Source organism: Rhinopithecus bieti, unplaced genomic scaffold, assembly GCF_001698545.2.
Source record: "Rhinopithecus bieti isolate Rb0 unplaced genomic scaffold, ASM169854v2 scaffold_43749, whole genome shotgun sequence".
Taxonomy (NCBI): Eukaryota; Metazoa; Chordata; class Mammalia; order Primates; family Cercopithecidae; genus Rhinopithecus; species Rhinopithecus bieti.
Genome location: NW_016818380.1, coordinates 902,955 through 926,100, shown reverse-complemented (window position 1 = coordinate 926,100; position 23,146 = coordinate 902,955). Strand labels below are relative to the sequence as shown.

The following is a 23,146-nucleotide window of genomic DNA, read 5'->3' as shown; positions in this document are numbered from 1 at the left end:
AACTACCACTGACCACCCTGGTGGGGAAAAACACTATAAAACACAGACAAGATACAAAAAGCAGCTACCTAAAGGCACTGGAGAACAAAGGAAATCAGAAAGACTGGTTAGGAGTACCTGCTCAAAGAAGGGGAGTTATATGAAGGAAATTCATGTTTTCAAGGCTTTTAGCTTGCAACCAAGTATTGCCAACACAGGGCAAGCTACAGATAAATCAGTCTTTCTGTCCTGGAGAAGCAGAAAACCAAAGCTAGGGAAACTGTAGCAATGGAAGAATGCAAAGAGAAGAGAAAGAGACAGGAAAAATAGATGAAATCCCCTCAGTCTACTCACCTCTTTGATTGATATCAGAACTCAATCAAAGAGGTGGGCAGACTCAAAGCAGATCAGCTAAAGACAAAGTGAAGTGAGACTGGAGCTGCCATCTAAGAAACAGAGATTCAACTGTCTACTAATACAAAACCAAAAAACAAAACAACCCCCCTACACATATGACAGAAGAACTGGAACCTAGAATCACCAGAACGTAACATTCATAATGTCCAGGATACAATCCAAAATTACCTAAGAAAAATCAAGCATAATGCTATCAGAAAACAAGTGAGATTGAATTTGAGATGATCCAGATGGTGGAAGTAGCTGAGAAAAAATTTTAAGTGCCTATTAAAACTATCTTCAATAAATAAAAGTAAATTATGCACACAATGAATTGGGAGACAGGCACTCCCAGCAGAGAAATAGAAATGGTGGGAGAGAAGGAAGAAGAGAAGAAGAAAGGAGGGCAGGGAGGAAGGGAGGCAAATTTAGAACTGATAAACACAATATGTATCTCTATCTATCTATCTATCTATCTATCTATCTATCTATCTATCTATCTATTTATCTATCTATCTATGGATATAACAGCCAAATTAAGATGACTGAGGAAAAGAATACATCAAAGATAAATCAACAGAAACTAATTTGAACACACAGAAGACAGAATAAAAATGAACAGAGCCTCAGGGACCTACTAGATAATATAAAATGGTCCAACATGCATATAATTTTTCTTTTTTTTGAGACAGAGTCTCGCCCCGTAGCCCAGGCTGGAGTGCAATGGCGCAATCTCAGCTCGCTGCGACCTTCGCCTCCCAGGTTCAAGTGATTCTCCTGGCTCAGCCTCCCAAGTAGCTGGGATTACAGGCACACAACATCATGCTCAGCTAATTTTTTGTATCTTTAGTAGAGATGGGGTTTCGCCATGTTGGCCAGGTTGGTCTCGAATTCCTGACCTCGTGATCTGCCTGCCTCAGCCTCCCAAAGTGCTGGGATTACAGATGTAAGCCACCGTGCCCAGCCCCAACATGCACATAATTAAAGTCCTAGAAGGAGAAGGGAAAGAGATGGGGAGAAAAAAAATTTGAAGAATTAATGAATAAAAATTTACACAATTTATCGAAAGCAATTTATAAATAGAAGTGCAATGCTAAGACATACAATAGCAGAGGTATGATATAAATGTCAAAGGTAAAGAGCAATTCTTGAAAGAAGCAAAAAAAAGTTTCAATTAATCATTGATGTTTTCATTAGAAATTAAGGACAGAAGAGAGTACAACAATATTTTTAAAGTGCAGAAAAAAATTAAACAAACCTGTCAACCAAGAATTTTATATACAGCAAAAATATTCTTAAAGAATGAATCTTGTACTAAAACATTTTCAGATGAAAGAAAACTAAGAGAATTCATTGCCAACAGCCCTGCACTACAATTAATGCTATAAAAGGTCTTCAAAGTTAAAAGAAATGATAAGTAGAACCTCAGATTCTCAGAAAGAAAAGAAAAGCATCAAAAATGGCAAATATCTAAGTAAGTGCAAAAGGGTTTTTGTTTTTTCTTTTCATGGCTTCTTCACAATACAAATATGTTTAAATAAAAGTCATTTATGATATACTAAATGCCACTGAAATGTACATTTTTAAATGGTTAATTTTAGGTAATGTAAATTTTATCTCAATTTTTTAAATTGTGGGATTTACAATATGTGTCAAGTATTACACACAACTATGGCATAAAAGACAGGGAGGGAATATGGGATTATAAACTTGCAAGTTTTCTATATTTTACATGAAGTGATACAATATAAACTGTAAACTATAAAAAACTTAAAGGCATCTGTAAACAAACTGAAAAGTTAAAGATATATATTGTAATCACTAGAGCAATCACTTAAAAAAAGTGAAATCTAGTTGGAATTGAAGATGAATGTTAAAATAAAATCCTAAGAAATATTCAAATAATCAAAAAAAAAAAAAGTAAAGAAACAGAGGAACAAACCACAGAAGCAACAAATAAAACACAAATAAAAATTTACAAATCCAAACCTATAAAGTCCATTAGGCAATGGAATAAGCACTTTAAAAGGTGTTTACTATCAGAATTGGTAATAAAATAGAACACAATCATATGTTCTGTATAAGAGATACATTTTAATATAAAGACATGGCAAGCACAATGGCTCACACTAGTAATCCCAACACTTTTGGGAGGCTGAGACAGAAGGATTGCTTGAGGCCAGGAGTTCAAGATCAGCCTAGGCAACATAGCAAGCCCCCACTTCTACAAAAACTTAAAACTAAAAAATTAGCCAGGCATGGTGACATGAGCCTGCAGTCCTACTTACTTGAGAGGCTGAAGTGGGAGGATTGCCTGAGCCCAGAAGTTTGAGGCTGCAGTGAACTGTGACTGTGGCACTGCACCCTAGCCTATGCAACAGCACAAGATTCTGTCTCCAAACAAACCAACAGGGATAAGTTGAAAGTAAATGGATGGAAGACAGTAAGTATAAGACGGCCATAGTAGCTGTATTAATATCAGATTAAATTGATTTTAAAATAAAAAGTACCACATATTTTTTAATGAGAAAAAAGTAAATTCATCCAAAAGGCATAATATTCACATAAAGCATAATATACACATAATGTATATGTGCCTAATAACAGCTTCAAATTACAGGAAGCCAAAATTAACATAAGTAAAGATGAAATGAACGATTCTACAATCAGAACTGGAGATCTTAATACCCTTCTCTTAACTAAATTAATGGAACTAGATGAAAAAAATCAGTAAAAATGCAGAAGATATGAACAATGCTATTAATCGTCTTGAACGAAGTATTTATAGAACATTACATTCAATAATAACAAAACACGTTCTTTTCAAAAGCATGTAGTTCATTTGGCCCAGACTATGCATAGCCAAAAAACAAGTCCCAAATTTAAAAGAACTGAAATCACACAGAAGATGATCCCTAACTACAAAAAAATTAAATTAGAAATCAATAACAGTAAGAATGCTAGAAAAGCCCCAAATACTTGGAAATACACAAACGTTTTAAGAATCAACGGATCAAAGAAGTCACAAGAAAAATAAGGAAATATTTTAAACTAAGGGATAATAAAAATATAACCTATCAACGTATGTGGGATGCAGCTAAAGCAGTGCTCAGAGAGAAGTTTGTAACTTTAAATAATCATATTAGAAAACAACCTCCAAAATTAATAATCTGAGTTCTCACCCTAAGAAATTGGAGAAAGAAAAAGTAAATTAAAACCAAACAGGCGTTTGATGGGCAGCAGGAGAGGACAGTGGACTCCAGAGAGCCCTGAGCAGCCCCCACCTATCACAGCCTTCAGGGCTTCACACGGGAGGAGCCCCAGCTGGCGCAGCAGGCCCACTCACCACCTCCGCAACCACTGGGGAGACCCAGCAGCCGCCGGCGCCCCCACCCTGCCCTCAGCGCTGTCAACAGCCAGCCCAGCACCAGGGGCAGCGGGGAGCGGGGGCCCATTCGGTCTCACATAGACCAGCAGGGACAAGAAGGTCACCACTATGAAAGTTTTGGGAACAGTAAAACGGTTCAATGTAAGAAATGGATACGGATTCATCAACAGGAATGACACCAAGTGCGATGTATTTGTACACCAAACTGCCATAAAGAATAACCCCAAGAACTACCTTGGCAGTGTCGGAGCTGGAGAGATGTGGAGTTTGATGTTGTTGAAGGAGAAAAGAATGCAGAGGCAGCCAGCACCGCAGGCCCTGGTGGAGTTCCAGTTCACGGCAGTAAATATGCAGGGGACTGTACCTTTATGAGTCCCTATCTACCTCCCAGGGGTCCTCCAGGCAACTGCCAGCAGAATTACCATAATAGTGAGAATGGCAAAAAGAACCAGGGAAAAGAGTGCTCCCTAAGGCCAGGCCCAACACGCAGGGCCTACGGAAGGAAAAGTTCCCACCTTCCTACCTCCCGGCAAGGAAAAATTCCCACCTTACTACATGCGGAGACCCTACACGTGGGGAGAAGTGCTGGAGGGTACCCACAACCAGTGGGCAAGAGAACAAGGCAGGCCAATGGGGCAGAGTAGGTATCGGGGAGACAGACCATGATTCTTCAGGGACCCTCTGCCAAAGGTAGTCTAGAGAGGACAGAAGTGAAGAGGATAAGGAAAAATCAAGGAGATGATACCCAAGGTCAGACACCTCAGCAACAGTGCCACTACAACTTCAAGTACCAGTGCAGACAACCTGAAAACTCTTGATATGGTTTGCCTGCTCTGCCTCCTTCAAATCTCATGTTGAAATGTAATCCCCAGTGTTGGAGGTGGGGTCTGGTGGTACATGCTTGGGTCATGGGGGCAGATCCCTCATGAAAGACTTGGTGCTGTCCTCACCATAAGGAGTTCTTGTTCTGAGTTGAGTGCGATCTGGTTGTTTAAAAAAGAGTGGCACTCTCTCTTGCTCCATCTCACTTGTTCCCTCTCTAGCCATGTGACACGCCACCTCCCCCTTTGCCTTCTGCCGTGACTGGCCGTGACTGTAAGCTCCTGAGGCCTCACCAGAAGCAGATGCTGGTGGCATGCTTCCTATAGGACCTGCAGAACCGTAAGCCAAAACAAACTTATTTTGTTTATAAATTACCCAGCTTCAGGTATTTCTTCATAGCAACACAAAAATGGACTAACACAACTCTAAACCACAAGATGGCAAAGTGGTGAAAAATGTCAGATCGCCAGCAGATAAGGCTATCCACTATCTACCATCATCCTGTTTAGTCATCTAACAAGAAGAAATGAATATAAAACTCCAGCAATAAGAAATGAACAAAAGATTGGAGCTGAAGACCTTAAGTACTTGCTTTTTGTCCAATGATCAGATAACTAGAACTATTTGCATTACCTACGCAGCGTGAGGTTTTTATTACTTTAACCTAAATATGCTTCTTTCTGTTAACAACAAACATATTTTTAAGCCTGTTTTTTTCCCAATCTGCCTTTAAAGAAAGGTTTTAAATTGTTTTATATTTGTTCAAGTTAAGATTTTAAGAACTTCATTTGAAATCTGTGATAAAAGTTTACAACTTGATTTTTTTATAAGTCAACAACCTGTAAGCACCTGTTAAAAAAAAGGTCTTAAGTAATTTTAAAATACCCAAATAGGTAGAAAGAAGGAAATAATAAAAGATATGAGAATAAACTGGTGAAATAGGAAATGAACAAAGAAAAAAAAAATCAGTGAAACCCATAGTTCTTTAAAAAGCTCAACAAAATTGATAAACCACTAGATAGACTAATCAAAAGAAAGACAAAATTACACTTCATTCTAACATCACGAAGGAAAGAGGAGACATTATAGGTCCTAAGTCATTAAACATACAATGAGAATATTAATAATTTTATGCCCAATAAATTTGACAGCTTAAATGAAGTAATCAAAATGCTAGAAAGACAAAAATTACCAAAACTGAACTAAAAAGAAATAGAAAATAAGAATAGTCCTACATCGGTTCAAGAAATTGAATCTGAAATAAAAACCTTCCCACAAAAAAAAACAATAAAAATAAAAGATAAAACTCCATGCCTAGATGGCTTTAATGGTAAATTTTATCAAGCATTTAGGGGAGAAATAACATGAATCCTCCATAAATTCTTCCAGGAAATCAAAGAGAAAATACTTCACAAGTGATTTTTACAAGGTTCATATTACCCTGGTATCAAATTCTGACAAAATTACAATAAAAGAAAACCACAGAAACAATAATCCCTCATTAATACAGATGTAAAATCCTTTAAAACATTTTAGCAAATCAAATTCAAAAGCACACAGGTTTATTTATAATGACAGAGTGAATTCATCTTGGGAATAACAAAAGCTTACCATTCAAAAATCAGTCTATGTAATTCACCATATTAATAGAATAAAAAGGAAAACCAGATCATTCCAATAGATAAAAGAAATTCATTTGACAAAATTCAACACCTATTCAGGATGAAAACTCTCAGCAAACTAGGAATAATGGATAACTACTTCAACCTGATTAGGGGCTTCTAAAACTAACCTATAATATCACTTATAATAGCAGAAAAATATTAAATACCTAGGGATAAAATGAACAAAATATGTATAAGATTTATACTCTGTAACCTATCAAAGACTGTTGAGAAGAGATCCAAATAAATTTAAAAATTTATCACCTTCATGGATTGGTAGTCTCCACTGACAGTTTCAATACAAAGTCAAAAATCAAAACATTCCAGCAAGCTTTTTTTTCAGGTTCTTAACTTTATACAGAAATGCAAAGGAACTAGAAAAGCTAAAGAAATCTTAAAAAATAGGAAAAGGGTCAGAAGACCTACACTATCTAATTTTAAGACTTACTCGAAAGCTATAGTAATCAAGACAGTATAGTACTGCCAAAACAAATAGATCAATGGAACAGAATAGAGTGCATAAACTGACCTGCACTTGACCTCCTAAAACAGTGAATTGATTTTTGACAAGGTGCCAAGTTAATTCAGTGAGAGAAAAATATTCAACAAATGATTCTGGAAAAACTATGCATCTCTATGGAAGAAAATTAACACCTTACCCCATGCCATATGCAAAATTAACTAGAAAGATGATAGGCCTGAATGTAAGAGCTAAAGTTATTTAATATTAAACTTTAACAAAAGAAAATATCTGTAACACTGCGCTGGGTAAAGATTTCTGAACCAGACACAAAAAACACAAATATCAGAGAAAATCAACTGATAAAATGAACATCCTAATGAAAAATTTTGTTCTTTGAAAGACATAATTAAAAAAAAAAAAAAAAGCCAGCCACAGACTAGGAGAAAATTTCATATAATATATACTTAACAAAGAATTTGTATCTAGAATATGTAAAGAACTCTTTCCACTCAAAAGAAGACAAATAATCCAACTAAAAATGGACAAAAGATTTAAACAGACACTTCACCAAAGAAGATATACAGTTTGGAAGTAAGCAAAGGAAAAGACGGTCATCACTAATAGGCTGGAAAACAGAAATGACAGCCACAATGAAATATTCTCTATAATGCCTAAACTAGAAACAATTGACAATATCAAGTGTTAGAAAGGATGTGGAGGAACTGGAACTCATATTGCTGGTTAGAAATCAAAATGTTACAGTCACTTTGGAAAACAGTATGGCAGTATTTTTTTTTTTTTTTTTTTTTTTTTTGAGACGGAGCTTGCTCCTGTCGCCCAGGCTGGAGTGCAGTGGCCGGATCTCAGACTCACGCAAGCCCGCCTCCCGGTTAGGCCATTCCTCTGCCTCAGCCTCTCCGAGTACCTGGATACAGGCGCCCGAACCACCTCCACCATCTAGTTTGTATTTTTTATAAGACGGGGTTTCACCATTTACCAGGATGTCTCGATCCCTGACCGGTTCGTGATCCGCAGCCGTCCAGCCCTCACAAAGCTGGATGACAGCGTATTACAGGCTTGAGCCACCGCGCCCGGCCGGCAGTATTTTATAAAGCTAAACATACAGTTACCATACACTTCAGCAATCCAATTTCTAGATATTTACCCAAAAGAAATAGAAACATATATCTATACATACATTTCTACACAAATAGTTCATAACAATAAAAACTGGAAACAATTCAAATGTCCACCAGTTAATGAATGGACAAGCAAACTGATAATATTAAAGGCTACATAGTAATAAGGAAGTATTAATGTACACAATATGAATGAATATCAAAAACATTATGCTAGGTTTAAAAAAGGTCAAACAGAAAAAACTATATACTGTATGATACTACATGAAATTTTAAATATAATAAAAATGCAACAATAGAAAGCAGATCAGTGAGTACTTAAGGATAAGGGTTAGGGGAGAGGATCAACTGCAAAAGGACACAAAGAAACATTTTAGGATGATTGAAACATTGTGTATTTTGACTGTGATAGTAGATCTACAACTGTGTACAATAAACTTCATCAAACTGTACACTAAGAATATATGATTTTTGTTACATGTATATTTTACCTTAATGTTGTCTGGAGAAAACACCATACAGACAAACTTGATATACATACATTATTTTTGATAAGATTTCATACTTGATTACTAAAGTTCACCATTATAGGCTGATAGGAAATTAACTAAGATTGAATTTTACCTATTTTGAAATCTTAATATGGGAGAATAGCAGTTTATAATAATTTGCTGTTAAATGAATTTCAAAAATTATTTTGGCCTCAGGTTTCCAGAAATAAAACGAAAGTTGATTTAATAAAACAAAATTGGAAAAGATAGCAATTTAAAATACATGTCACAAATAGGCAAATAAAAAACAATTTGACGGGAAACAATTTGCTGTAAGTGGATTAATTACTTTCTACTTCTAATGATTTGGGGATTTCCTAGACCCATTCTCAATGACGAGGGGCTTTTCTAAACTCCTTCTCAGGTGCCCCTGTGCTTATGCAAGAAGGCTGTTGAAACAGTACTCTAGGATATCAAAAGCTAAACATTTCATCATGGTAAGGTCTTACACCTAGAGAGACAAAGAGCTTTTATCACAAAAGTGGGAGGTATGGGGATGAATTAAAATAAAGAAAACAATGCATGTTTCTGCAAAAACTTTATTTTCAAGAAGAACCATTTTATCTTAGATGCTAAACTCATCAATTCAAAATTTTGTTTTCAAAAGATTCCCTCAATAAAGCAATTCATTTCTGTGCTATTTAGTTTGCTGTATTTTTACAAGCACCAGGCTGAGCAAACCATGATTGAGAGAAGCCATCTTATGCACATTGCTGTTGTCCCACATCGTTCAGAACAAACCTTTTTAGATCGTTAACTACCACAGGAGTGCTGATTACACAGGCACCAGCAATTTCCTAACCAATGACCACCTGAACAATGATGTGTTCAGCTTCTCAGACCCTGCAGCCTTTCAAAGGTGAATCATTTCACAGTTTGGAACTAGATCTCCATAGCAACTTCCCTTTGAGGGTTTTAGAATCACCATCCAGTAATTCTATGATCATCAAGCTCAACCATTCCCAATGGTTCTTTTCACAGCAGATGGAAAAGGAAGCCTTGAAATTTTACAGTCTATTTCAAGCAATTCATCTGGCAGCCTATTAGAATTCAAAATATTTCGACCTTCAATCACAAAGCATGTTATCTGAAGCTGTGGTGATCTCAAGTCAAGACAAGCAGACGTTTTAGTCTAATCATCCATGATGAGAAGAGACTGACAAAAACTCTTAATTCAACCACCATCAAAATGCTTATTTTAACTGCATGAAAGTCTTTCAACAGGCAATGAAAACACACCATGTACCATTTTATCACAACCTTCTGTTCAAGGAAAATATGAATTCTGAATATTGACATGGATCTCTGCACTTCTTAGACTGCTTGGAACAAATATGTTTCTTAAAAGTTAGCATAAATCCAATTTAAGAGCACTATTATCCTCTGCTGCAAAAGCTAGAAACCTTAAGCAAACAGCAATGGACTTTTGACAAAGTCAGCTAGCTTAATAAAATCAAGTATATTTGGATTTCTTAAATTTTTTTCAGACTTTCGACAAAGTCTGCCAGCTTAATAAAATCAAGTACATTTGGATTTCTTAAATTTTTTTCAGACACAACCTAAAATGATTAATCAGAAAATTAACATCAACTTCTCAGAAAATTAATATCAATTAAAAGGAAAGAATAGATCTCAAAAAAAACTTAATTTACAAAAGTTGTTGACTTTTCCCCAATTCAACTAATTCTCTAGTGATTTCAAAATATACTAGCCCTATTTTTTAAATATTGAATTAAACCACATAAAAAAAAAAGCTGTACATTTCAAATTGCTACTAAACTACAGCTAATTTATCCAAACTCTTTTTACACCTAAAGGTTCAATGCTATGTAATAATTTCATTAACATTCAGTATTTATTATAGGTATTAGCCAAATACAAAATTAATATCAATTAAAAGGAAAGAATAGATCTCAAAAAAAACTTAATTTACAAGAAGTTGTTGACTTTTCCTCAATTCAACTAATTCTCTAGTGATTTCAAAATATACTAGCCCTATTTTTTAAATATTGAATTAAACCACATAAAAAAAAAAGCTGTACATTTCAAATTGCTACTAAACTACAGCTAATTTATCCAAACTCTTTTTACACCTAAAGGTTCAATGCTATGTAATAATTTCATTAACATTCAGTATTTATTATAGGTATTAGCCAAATACAGGTATTTATTTCAGTATTTATTATAGATGTTTGGTGGCATATTATAAGCCTATGCAAAAGTTAAAAACACCTATTTTCTATTTATTAATTAAATCAAAACACAGCTGTCTGGGAAGAACTAAACTAATTTTATGAATAAACTAAATCAAAATAAACACTGGTAAAACAAGACAATTTTAATTTATAAATCCACTCCTTCCACAAAGGAACACTATAAATAATCACCAGTTTCAAAGCCTGGTGGAACTGGTGGATCTGGAAAAGTAAGATAGAAATTTAATTAATTCACGAGCAAGAAAAAATATAGTAAAGTTACTCTACTTCCTTAAGATAAACATACACTTGATATGATCAAATTGTTATTACTTTCTGCATACATTAGGCCAGCTAACTTAAACTGTCTTTATATGGGCCTATGAACAAAGTACATTTCAAATCACATATATAGTATATATGCTATTTTCTATTCAACATCTTTAACCTAAGTTTTATATTTGATTTAAATGTCTAATCACAAAATGAGAAGATAGCAAAATTATTTTATGTTGTAAAACTAGTTCCAAAAAACTTGTACAAACTTGATAAACTCCTGACTTCTGAAACTAAGTACAAATTTACAAAGAAACAAGCAATTTATCAATTATTTCAATAAGAACAAAATTAAAACTTTGCTCCTAAACAGTATTACCTTCTATTTTCAAAAGTTCCACTTCCACCAGAAAGGAATGAGTATAGCAAGAAAGATGCCATATCTTATCCATTTCTTACTTGTCTTATTTTGTATTGGTTTAGTTTATGATCTGAGCTATATAACTTATATTAAAACTACATTAAGTATTTTAAAAAGCAAATGTGAGTAGCGATTTTAACCAAAGATAATGCTTAAGTTAAAAGGATAATGAATGGGCAGAAAATTATATGCACAGGAGCGTATGTATTTTTTAACTGTAAGTAGTTTATTTTACACATATCCAGGATAAAACATTACCATGGGCTGGGCGCGGTGGCTCAAGCCTGTAATCCCAGTACTTTGGGAGGCCGAGACGGGTGGATCGCGAGGTCAGGAGATCGAGACCAACCTAGCTAACACAGCGAAACCCCGTCTCTACTAAAAAATACAAAAAAACTAGCCGGGCGAGTTGGCGGGCGCCTGTAGTCCCAGCTACTTGGGAGGCTGAGGCAGGAGAATGGCGTAAACCCGGGAGGCGGAGCTTGCAGTGAGCTGAGATCCGGCCACTGCACTCCAGCCTGGGCGACAGAGCGAGACTCCGTCTCAAAAAAAAAAAAAAAAAAAAAAAAACCATGAAAAGAAAAAAAACCAAAAAACTTAAAAACTAAATTCCTAAAGTGTAACTTTATGGTTACAGTTTGACAAACTGTGAGAAATGACTAGCTATTGTACAATACATCAAAGTTTAAATAAATAGAAACGTCTCAAAACAGTTACACATAAGTACTCAGTATAGTATACTGACTTCAGTTTATTAAATATTCAAAACTTCATGTCCATATGCTAGATATTCAAATATATATATTTGCTACACTAAAGGCTGATCTATGGGAATCTTATATTAACTTAGGAATACTTCTTTAAAAAACTCTTCAATATCAACAGTTATGGAACCTATAAATATTTTTGCTGAATTATCTGAAAACAGAAAAGGTTCATGTGGGATAAACATATAAAGGTTTTAGACATATCTACTGGGTAACAATATTATAATAAATTTCCTAAAACGACATGCTCCTTACAAAGCAGATTTACTAACATTTACTTACTGACTAAATCTGAATTGTAAAGAATGTCATCATTTGTCTTAATTGTTCCACTGGGCTTCAAACTTCTTAAAGACAGATATATTATGAATTTTACTAACCCAGACCTTAGGGTTTGACATCTGACATCGTAAGCACTTAATAAATGTTTGCTATCAATTATTAGACAGTAGTGATAGCTATAATTGAAACGCTCCATGTTTCTGAAACATTCTGGACTGGCAACTTTTCACTTGCAACTCACATAATGAGAACCAGAAAGAGAGTGATTTAATGAGAAAGCATAATAAAATAGAAAAATATCTTGATAGAGCTTCATTTTTTACTTTTCTCCTTTACTCACAAATTTATAAGAAATCTGCTTCTAGGTTATAAGCTAACAGAAACTACTGAGTCTAACAGCCTAGGGCAACCTTAAGTTTATTTTATAACATATAATCAAGCAACATACTGTAATTGAAGCACATTGAAAACAGCAGTTACTAGCTAATTAACATTAGCAGAAACATTTTTCTCAATGAAGGTTAAAAAAATCTAAAGATTTGATAATAAAAGTTTGTTATAAATATTATATTTATGTGGGCAACTATTAATATTTTACCTTCAGTCTAATACCGAGAAATGTATCCATTTCTATTCTTATCAATAGCTTTATCCGCATTTTGACTACAAAATGCTGGGAACGGATAAGTAAAACCAGACTCCTCAGCTTTAAGTATAGCACCAGAAATCCAGCCATATAATCTGAGTACAAATTTGTTGTATGTGTGTTAGTGTTCTATTTCTTCAATCAATATAGCAAAAGTGTAGTTACCACAATACTTGACCTCTGACTGGGGCAGCAATCTAAAGGAAAGCACCTCTAGCAAATGTGTTATTCCTCAGATAAGACAGCAGGATGCAGTATAATGGCTAAAACCTTTTTTCCTAAAGACAGTCATGCAGCTTCAGTGACATTCTAAGTCTTCACTGTCCTGTGGACACAAAACTTGAGGAGAACCCTTTTCTACTGGCCTACCTGGCCCTAACTGAATATTCAAGTATGAAAATACAAGTTACACTGGAATTTCTGCATACATCATTTGATCCTGGCAGTCTGGGAAAAGATAGAAATCAAAAGTAGTAAAATAATCTGTTTTAAGAAGTGTCCATGATAAATGTCAAAGTTTTAAAAACAAACAAATCCTAACTGCATGTTTTGGTTAAAGAGGTTGCTTAATAGCAAGTAATAAAAGCATTTAAAAATGCACACACCCTTTGACTCAGTACTTTTAGGAAATTATCATTTTAGTACTTTTAGGTATTTATCTCCAAGGAAAACAAATCAGGCAAGAGGACAATGGTACATATAAGGTATGTACAAGGAGGCTGGTAGTATCATTCACTCACTCATTCAACAAATACTGAAGAGCACCCCTGTATCTATGGTCTTGGATCTTACATTCTAGTATGGCAAAACAAATAACAAACAAACAAACAAAAACCATGATTTGCTAATACTTTATCAGAGAAAATTATGGAAAAGGAGCAACTGGCAACATAGAGGTCACTGGTGACATAAACAAGGGCATTTTAAAACACTCTTTTGGGAGCAAAACCTCACTGGAGTAGGTTTTTAAAAGGAATAGAATGTGAAGAAGTGGAGACAACCTCTTTTTAGCTTTGTTGTGAAGGCGAACAAAGAAATAAAACAGTAGCTGGGGAGAGGAGGGAATGAGGGCCAAGGGACTCTGTTGTTTTGTTTTTCTTTCATGCTCATTGTTTAAAGATGGGTGATATTACTGCATGTTTGCAAGCTCATGGGAACCAACTAGAGAGAAAATGTGACACAGGTAAGAGGGCATGACAGCAGGATCACAGTCCTATATGACAGAGGGAAGCAGATTTCATGTGCAAGTGGATGGGGTTAGCCTTGGCAGGGACAACTCACTCGTTATAATCAGAGGGAAAGGTAGAGTATATGATGCAAGTGGATGTAGGGTGACAGAACTCAGACAGCAGGCCTCACTCAGTTTCATGGCACTCACATTTGCTGTTGCCTCTGTTTACAAATATTTATGTGATTTGTTCCCTTACCTCCTTCAGTTATTTACTCAATTGTCAACTTCAGTGAATCTCTCCTGGCCTTTAAAACTACAAACTCCACCCCAACACTTACTATACTATGCTCCTTCCCTACTTTTTCTCCTCAGTATTTATTACCAATCTAATATACAACATACTTTACTTTTTAAACACCTTGTTTATTGTCTATCTCCCTCCTTTAGCATATAAGTACTTTGAGGGCACAGATTTTTGTTTCGTTTGTTCACTATCATATCCTTGAGTGAATAAATTCTGGGAAAAGAGGGAGGTAATTCTCTTCTGACTGCCTCTGTTTTCTCAATAAAATAAGGAACTGAAAGAGGGAAGAAACAGTTAAATATTTGAAGAACTAAAAATCTGAAATGACCTAAATATCCATCATTTAAGTAAACTGTGGTATGTTCCTATGACAAAATGCTACATAGCCATTAAAAAGAGTTAAGAGTGATCCACATGTATTATATGCAATTTAATTTCTTTTTAAAAATTTATTTCAATTTCTGTGAAGTACAAATGGGTATTGAGGAAGGTGCACACATATGGCAGCAATGGGCCACTCACCTGCAGTACAAATGTATTACTGTGGTCATAATTATCAGACAGAAAATCATTTTTGTTTCTCCTAAATAAAAAAAAATCCCTGTTTTCATCCCTCAATTCACCATCTTATCAACAACCTTCCCAAGCAGGTCTCTCCAGGTTAGGGCTGTCTTTTTATCCTGTTTGTAAGATGCCATGCAATATCCAAGATGTTTTGAGTTGATTTGATGGTGACAACAAAACTGTCAGTTACTCCATCCCCAATTACCTCATCTAATTGTGGGAGTTAAACTAAAAGTTTTCCATAAATGCCAGAATCTCACTGTTTGTCAAAGAATTTAGTTCACTGAAAAGTGTGTACTGCCCCAGTTAATAAAATGTTCAAAAGTTTCACTGTTAAGTGGCTCCATACAATCTCTAAAAATGCCATTTTTTTGGAAGTCCAGCATCACATCTTTAATAAAATGGGACACTACTTCAGCAAAAAAAAAATGGTCAATCTTGGCTAATATAACTACTGTATCTGCACATAACTTACTCCCAGAAAAAAATACAACAAGTGCAGTTCTGAGGGAGGGATTAGTTACAATGTGTTGGCACACCAAGACTCTAAGTTAGCAGAAAGTAGGCCACTGGCATCAGAATGAGCTGGCGAACAGCAAAGCCAGACTTGATAATCCAGCCATGAGCTGTGCAATGAGGAGCCAAACTGAGACCAGAAGAATTCAGTCTCTCATGGGTTTCTTCAGATATTTCAGGAAGTATGCACTAGGGTACAGAAAACATGTAGAAAACAGAGCACACAAGATCCAGGTTGGAGAAGGGAGAACCCTAGCTGGAAAATCTGAATTCACCACTTAGCATTAGTGGCCTTTATCTCTCCATGCTATCTGTTCAGTACTCCCAAATAGCTACCTTATCCCTCTATCGCATACCATACTCCTCTGATAACTAGACTGTTCTCATTGATGTAGAACTAGTGGTACTGTGATGTGTAAGAGGGCAAAAATAAGCAAACGACGATTTTGATCTGGATGCTACCACTTACACATTGGAAGTGTTAAGCAAGTCAAAATCTAAGTCTCAGTTTCCTCATTTGTAAAATGTAGATAATAGTAGTACTTTCCTCTTAGGATTAAATGAGATGATTCATGTAGAAGGCCTTGCAGAGTCCTGATCTCAAGAGGAACTCAATAAAGGGTACTCAATATCTCTTCTTCTCATTAATACTATCAGAAATGTTCAGGTCTCTAAAGATAGGAATTTAGCTTTGATTTCCAAATCAAGATGACCAAAAGAAAAACTGGGGCTTTGGGGTTGAGACACAGGTATATTCTTTGATTTCATTTCTTCCTCTCTTGTTCTCAACCAGCAGGCTATAGTCCATGCAACTAAAGAAGGAAATTCCAGCCTGATTCCATGCTGGCTGCTCAGCTGTCCATAGGATGAAAGTTTTTTATAATAATCCAAGTATTCAATGTTGGTCTGGTGAACATGAAGACTGACATCTATCAAACTAAATTTAGCATTTAAAAATGAGTGTTTCCTCCTCTGCTTTGAGAGTGGCCTAAGTTTATCCTGCTTTCAAAAGAAAATATGGAAAGGAAAGAACAGTAACTTCACAGTGAAGAAACCTGACCAACATTACCTTAACCAAGCAAGGAAGATCACTAATGGCATGTAGTTATCACATACTCCAGGATATGATGTGAAGTGTACTTTACCTCTATAATATTCTTTCCAAAAACCCACAACCCAGTCTAATCATGAGGAAGATATCAGATGAGCCCAATATAAGGAATAGTCTATAAAATATTTGAACAGTGAAGGATGTCAAGGTTATGAAAAATAAAGAAAGACTAAGAAACTATCAGGAGAACAGAGAAGACTAAGGAAACATGACAAGTAAATGTAATGTGATATCCTGGATTGAATCCTGGAACAGAAAAATGACATTAGTGGAAACTGGTGAAATCTAAATGAAGTCTAGAGTTTAGTTAACAGCAATATACCAGTGTTGGTTCCTTAGTTTTGACAAATGTATCACAGTAAAACGATAACATAAGAGGTAATGGAAACTGAGTGAGGTGTATATGAGAACTCTATGTATTATCTGTGAAACTTTTCTGTAAATCTAACACTGTTCCAAAATAAAACATTTATTTCAACAAAATGGGCAAGATATTCAGACTATATTAAACAAGAAAAGCAAGTTTAAGCATCATATGCATAGTATGTTCTCAAGTTGTTTGAAAAGTAGCTTTTTTTAAAATTATAAAGTAATATGTATGTCTATAATATATGAAGAAAATACAGATATATTAGCTAGGGTAAATAAGGCTATGGAAGTAAAAGAGATTCCAAAATACTGTGGCTTCACAAACAGAAAAGTTTATTTCTCTTTAATTTCAATCTTAACATAAATGGTCCAGCTTGGTGGAGCAGCTCCCCGTTCCTTGTAGTCATTCACAGATTCAGGTACTTTCCAAGTCATGGCTCTGCTATTCTCTAAGGCACTGTCATCATCTGAATGGTCTGAGTACTTCCAATTAAAACAGCATAAAAGGAAAAGAGCAACTACTAGGAAAGGCACAATGTCTTGAGATCCAGGCCAAAAAGTGTCACATACCAATTCTTTTCACAACCCATTGCAGAAAACACAAACACATATTCTCAAGGTAAATTGGGAAATGTAGTAAAAAAATAAAATGAAATAAAATGTAGTAAAGATGAGCAGCCATGTGCCAAGAAGAAGGAGAGCATGGATTATAGTGGACAACTAGTAATCACCATTAAAATACATAGGTAAAAGAAGAAATCACCTAGAAATCTATAAATAACCACTGTCAACATTCGAATACTTATTTTTTGAGACTTTTTTCCTATGAGCCTATTTTTTTTTTTTTTTTTTGGTTAAACAAACCAGAATGCTTCTATGTATAATCTATTCTTTCACTTGTAGTGTGACAGACAGCTTTCCACTTTAATACAGCCTGCATAGTATTCCACTGCACTGAATTAATGTGCTAGATCCAATTTCCTCTCATCTGTATTTTATCCATCTTTCAAGTATTTCTTTAAAACCTACCTCATCCAGGAAGGCTTTTGCTATGTTGAGTTTATACATTCATTCTACTGATGCTGATTTATCATTAATTCCCAATGATAGTCTGAAATGCATAATTTAAATATGAGTATAAAGTAGTCTGAGAATTTCAAACATACAAGCTTTATATATTCAACCTATATATTAGTCACTAAGGAAGAAAGTATATTTTTCACATTTTCCTTAGGTAATCTCTACAGTTCTTAATAAAGAATTATGCAAACAAACTGTTCTTTTAAAGAATTTTTCAGGCCGGGCACGGTGGCTCATGCCTGTAATCCCAGCACATTGGGAGGCTGAGGCAACTGGATCACCTGAGGTCAGGAGTTAAAGACCAGCCTGGCCAACATGGTGAAACCTCGCTTCTACTAAAAATACAAAAATTAGCCAGGTGTGGTGGCACGTGCCTGTAGTCCTAGCTACTTGGGAGGCTGAGGCAGGAGAATCGAGTGAACCCAGGAGGTAGAGGTTGCAGTGAGCCAAGATTGCGCCACTGCACTCCAGCCTAGATGACAAAGCAAGACTCCATCTCAAATAAATACATAAATAAAGTATTTTTCATATATAAACAGCAATCAGAAAACATAACACAAGAGAATACCACATTTACAATACCAACAAAAAAGAGACAAGACATCTAGAAATAAACTTTACAAGAAATATGCAAAACCAACATGAGAGACCTTTAACACATTTCTAAATGCTCCAATAGTATACTTCAACAAGTAAAAGAACGTATCATGTTTTTGAATGGGAAGATTCAAAACATGTAAGTAAGTTAATGTATAAATGTATTGTCTTCATAATAATAATTCCAACAAGATTTCTACTTGTAGGATGTAGAAAGCTGATTCTTAAGTTTATATGGAAAAAATAAACAAGACCAAACACTCTGAATATGAAAAGGAAATAAGCTTGACAAGATACAGGTTGAACTCCATAATCCAAAAATCTGAAATCCAAAATGCTCCAATATCCAAAACTTTATGAGCTCCAACATGACGCCACAGGTGGAAAATTCCAAACCTGACTTCTGTGACAGCTCACAGTCAAAATGCAAGCGCACAGCACACAGTTTACTCAGCATATCCAAGAGGAAAGAAGATCCTCTCAGCCCTCTTGAGCTGGCATATCTTTTCCGATCATACCCAGACACCTCCATGCAAGCACATCCACAAAGGGTATAAAATGGCATGTGTTGTGCAGGCTGGACACACAGGTTCCCTGCTGATGTTCCCACATAGGGCCAAGACCTATGTGCATTACTCACTTGTTTTTCGCTTATTCTGTGCTCTGGGGTGTAAAAATATTCTTGAAAATGTCAAAAAAAAAAAAAAAAAAAAAAAAAAAAAGGCCTGCTGATGCCCCTACAGCTAACAGTGATAAGAAAAAAAAGGAAGTGTTTATGTTTATCTATAGCACAGAAAGACCTGGAGAAATTGAACAGTGGTGTAAGTGTGAAACGTCCTACAGGAGAGCATGGTGTTGAAATGTCCACCATATATGACACGAAGAAACGAGGTATAAACTGTTGGCACTCTATACCAAAAGTGATGAACAGAAGTTAATGAAAAACAGAAAAACACCAAATAAAGCTAAAAATGAAGATCTCAATCATGTATTGAAAAAGTGGATCCATCAGTATCACAGTGAACACATGCCACTTAATAATATGATCAGTCTTTACCTAGAGCTACCATGAGCAAGCGGAACCAGGTATCGTACGTAGGGCCAGCCGAGCCAGCGTTTCTGGCCCGCTTCAAGGAACGGGTCGGCTACAGGGAGGGACCCACCATAGAGAGTAAGAGAATTCAGCCTCAGCCCCCAGATGAAGATGGAAATCACAGTGACAAAGAAGATGAACAGCCTCAAGTGGTGGTTTTGAAAAGGGGAGACCTGTCAGTTGAAGAAGTCATGAAAATTAAAGCAGAAATAAAGGGTTCCTTATAGAAAGTTTAGGAAATAGAGAAAAAAATTTAATAAACTACATCTATTCATCAATCAGAGGGGTATTGACCCCTCTGACTTAAAATGCCAACTCTATAGAAATTAGCTAGTATTAACATTTTGTTATTTCCCTTGTGTGGTTGTATATGTATGTAAATTATATTTTTAAGCAAAATACATTTTTTTGTGTGTAAACAAAATTTTATAAATACAGTTGTGTTGCAAAAAAATAAAAAATAAAAAAAAATGATCAAAAAACAAGCAAAGATCTACTGAAGAACTAAAAATTAAAGGGGATTGTGAATACTCAACAGCCTGGTTGTAGAAATTTAAGATACTCCATTCAATTTTTAAAATGTTGTGGTGATAAAGCATCTGCTGATCACAAATCAATGAAAAATTCACTGACACATTTGCCAAGGTCATCACTGATGAAAATGTGATGCCAGAACAAGTCTATATTGCTCGAGAAAAATCACTACTGTTTTGGTGTTATTGCCCCAGAAAGATACTGACTACAGGTAATAAGACTGTTCCTAAGGAATTAAGGATGCCAACAACAGAATACCTGTGCTAGGATGTGCTAATACAGCAGGCACACTTGCTGTGAGAGCCAAAAGCTTGCATCCTTGCTATTTTCAAGGAGTGAACTTCTTACCGGTCCATTATGCTAACAAAAAGATATGGATCACCACAGACACCATTTCTAATTGGTTTCACAAACATTTTGTACCAGCAGCTCATGCTCACTGCAGGGAAGCTGGACTGAATGACAACTACAAGATCTTGCTATTCCCTGGAAACTGTTTTGCTCATCCTCCAGCTGAAATTCTCATCAAAAGTAATGTTTATGCCACGTGCTTTCCTCCAATGTGACTTCTTTAACTAAGTCATGTTAAAGGATACCAGGGTATCCTTAGATCAACGAAGAGTAAATATAAAAACACTTTCTTGAATAGCATGCTAGTAGCAGTGAACAGAGGCATGGGTATGGAAAATTTTCAAAAGGAGTTTAGCATGAAGGATGCCACATATGCTGTTGCCAATGCTTGGAACACAGTAACTAAAGACACAACCTCTGTCCTGTGACTATATTGAGTGATGATGATGAACAAGGTGGTGACTGTGAAGGATTCTGTATGTCCAGTGAGAAAAAATGATGCCTGACCTCCTTATATATGCAAAATATATACCTTCAGAGTCTGTCAGCAAGCTGGAATAACCGAATATCAAAGACGTTTTTAACATCAATAATGAGGCTCCAGTTGTTCATTCATTGACCAATGGTTAAACGGCCAAAATTGTTCTGAATCAAGGTGATCATGATAATACCAATGATGAAGAGGACGTTAATTCTGCAGAAGTACATATAGACCACATGGTGAAAATGTGTGATGGGCTTATAAAAGGACTAGAACAGCATGTGTTCACAACAGAACAAGGAATCACGTCCGTTTATAAAATCAAAGACAGGTTGCTAAGACAAAAAAACATCATTAATGAGGCAGATGATCTGAAGCAAACATTTTTAAAAACCATCCAGCAGAATGTCTCCTCATGCCTACAAAACCCACTTTCTAGTCCTTCACTTGCCTCTAATATTTCTTTTCTCCTAAATAAATAAATAAATAAATACAGTATACAGTAACCTTTTTATCAAAACACAGCATCATAGATGGAGACTGAAAGCCTACTGCTGTTGGTTGTTGTTGTTCTCTAACAGCTGACACGGGTATTCTGGTGATGCTACTGTGCTGCTGAGTTACCCTGAACACATCATCTTTTCACATATTAATGATGTATTATATTTACTGTTAAGTACTTACAAGTAAATAAGTGTAAGAAAATGGCTGCTTAATCAGCAGCATATAAATTCAGAGTCAGGAAGGATGGTGATGCAAAACAACTACAGATTGTCCCCATGAGTGGCTGAGACAGTGACAACTTTGCTTTCTGATGGTTTGACATATACAAACTTTTGTTTCATGCACAAAATTATTAAAAATATTGTATGAAATTACTTTCAGCTATGTGTATAAGGCGTATATGAAACATAAATAAATTTCATGTTTAGACTTGAGTCCCATACCCAAGATATCTCATTATGTATATGCAAATGTTCCAAAATCTGAAAAAATCCAAAATCCAAAACACTTCTGATCCCAAGCACTTCAGATAAGAGATATTCACCTTGTATTACTATATCTTAATTATATAAAAGGTGTGGCATTAAGAAATTAATATATTGGCAGATTGATGAAACGAATAGGAAGATCTGAAATGAGCCCAAATACTCACAGGAATCTAGCATATGATAAAAGCAACTCAAATCCATAGACTTTTTAATAAAAATTATTGAACAACCAAAGGGCTGTTTGCAAAAAAAATTAAAAGGTAGGATCTATGTCTCAGTGCATATAAACTGTAAATGGATTAGAGATTTACAAAGAAAAAAACGAAATCATAAAAGAAAGAAAATATAGGTAAATTATTTTGTAACCATGGATTGAGGAAAACCTTTCTGATAACTCAGATCAACTAAAAAAAAAAAAATTGAATAGCACAAGACATCACAAAGAAAGCTAAAGTACAAATGACAAACTTGGAAAAAATATCTGCAACTCATACAACATAGGGCTGATATCTATAAAGAAGTCTTAGTTGTTAAGAAATTTAAAAATGAAAGAAAGAACAATACAATAAGGGGCAAGCAACATGAACAGGCAATCCATTAAAAAAAAGCTCTTAAATATGAAGAGATGTTCAGCCTCACTGACTCATAATGAGAAAAGCAAAGTAAAACTATACCAACATATCATTTCTCTCCTAGAAAAGTGCAAAAATATGTAGGTTTAACACATTCTTCTGGCAAGGGCATAGAGAAATAGGCATTCACATACACTGTTGGTAGCAGTACAAAAATGGTATAACTCCTAAATGGGAAACTTAAATATCTACCATAATTACTGATGCATTTTCTCTTTGACCCAACAATCCCATTTTTGTAAACCTATCTCCCATTCACTATACATGTATAAAATGACATATATACTGAATTATGAATTTGGCCTTGTGGCATTATAATACAATCAGAGCAAAAAGAGCAAAAAAAAAAAAAAAAAAAAAAA

The 23,146-nt window shown here is 35.3% G+C and overlaps 2 protein-coding genes across 2 annotated transcripts in view; one reads left to right on the top strand and one right to left on the bottom strand.

Moving 5' to 3' along the window:
• OLA1 (Obg like ATPase 1) overlaps nt 1–23,146 on the bottom strand; it is a 183,275-nt gene that overhangs the window by 95,070 nt on the left and 65,059 nt on the right. The gene's annotated exons all lie outside the window — the stretch shown is intronic.
• On the top strand, nt 19,754–20,021 carry LOC108518514 (uncharacterized protein KIAA1143). The gene has a single exon (XM_017856952.1). It carries the CDS (start codon nt 19,770–19,772, stop codon nt 20,019–20,021), a length of 252 nt encoding a protein of 83 aa, XP_017712441.1. The 5' UTR covers nt 19,754–19,769.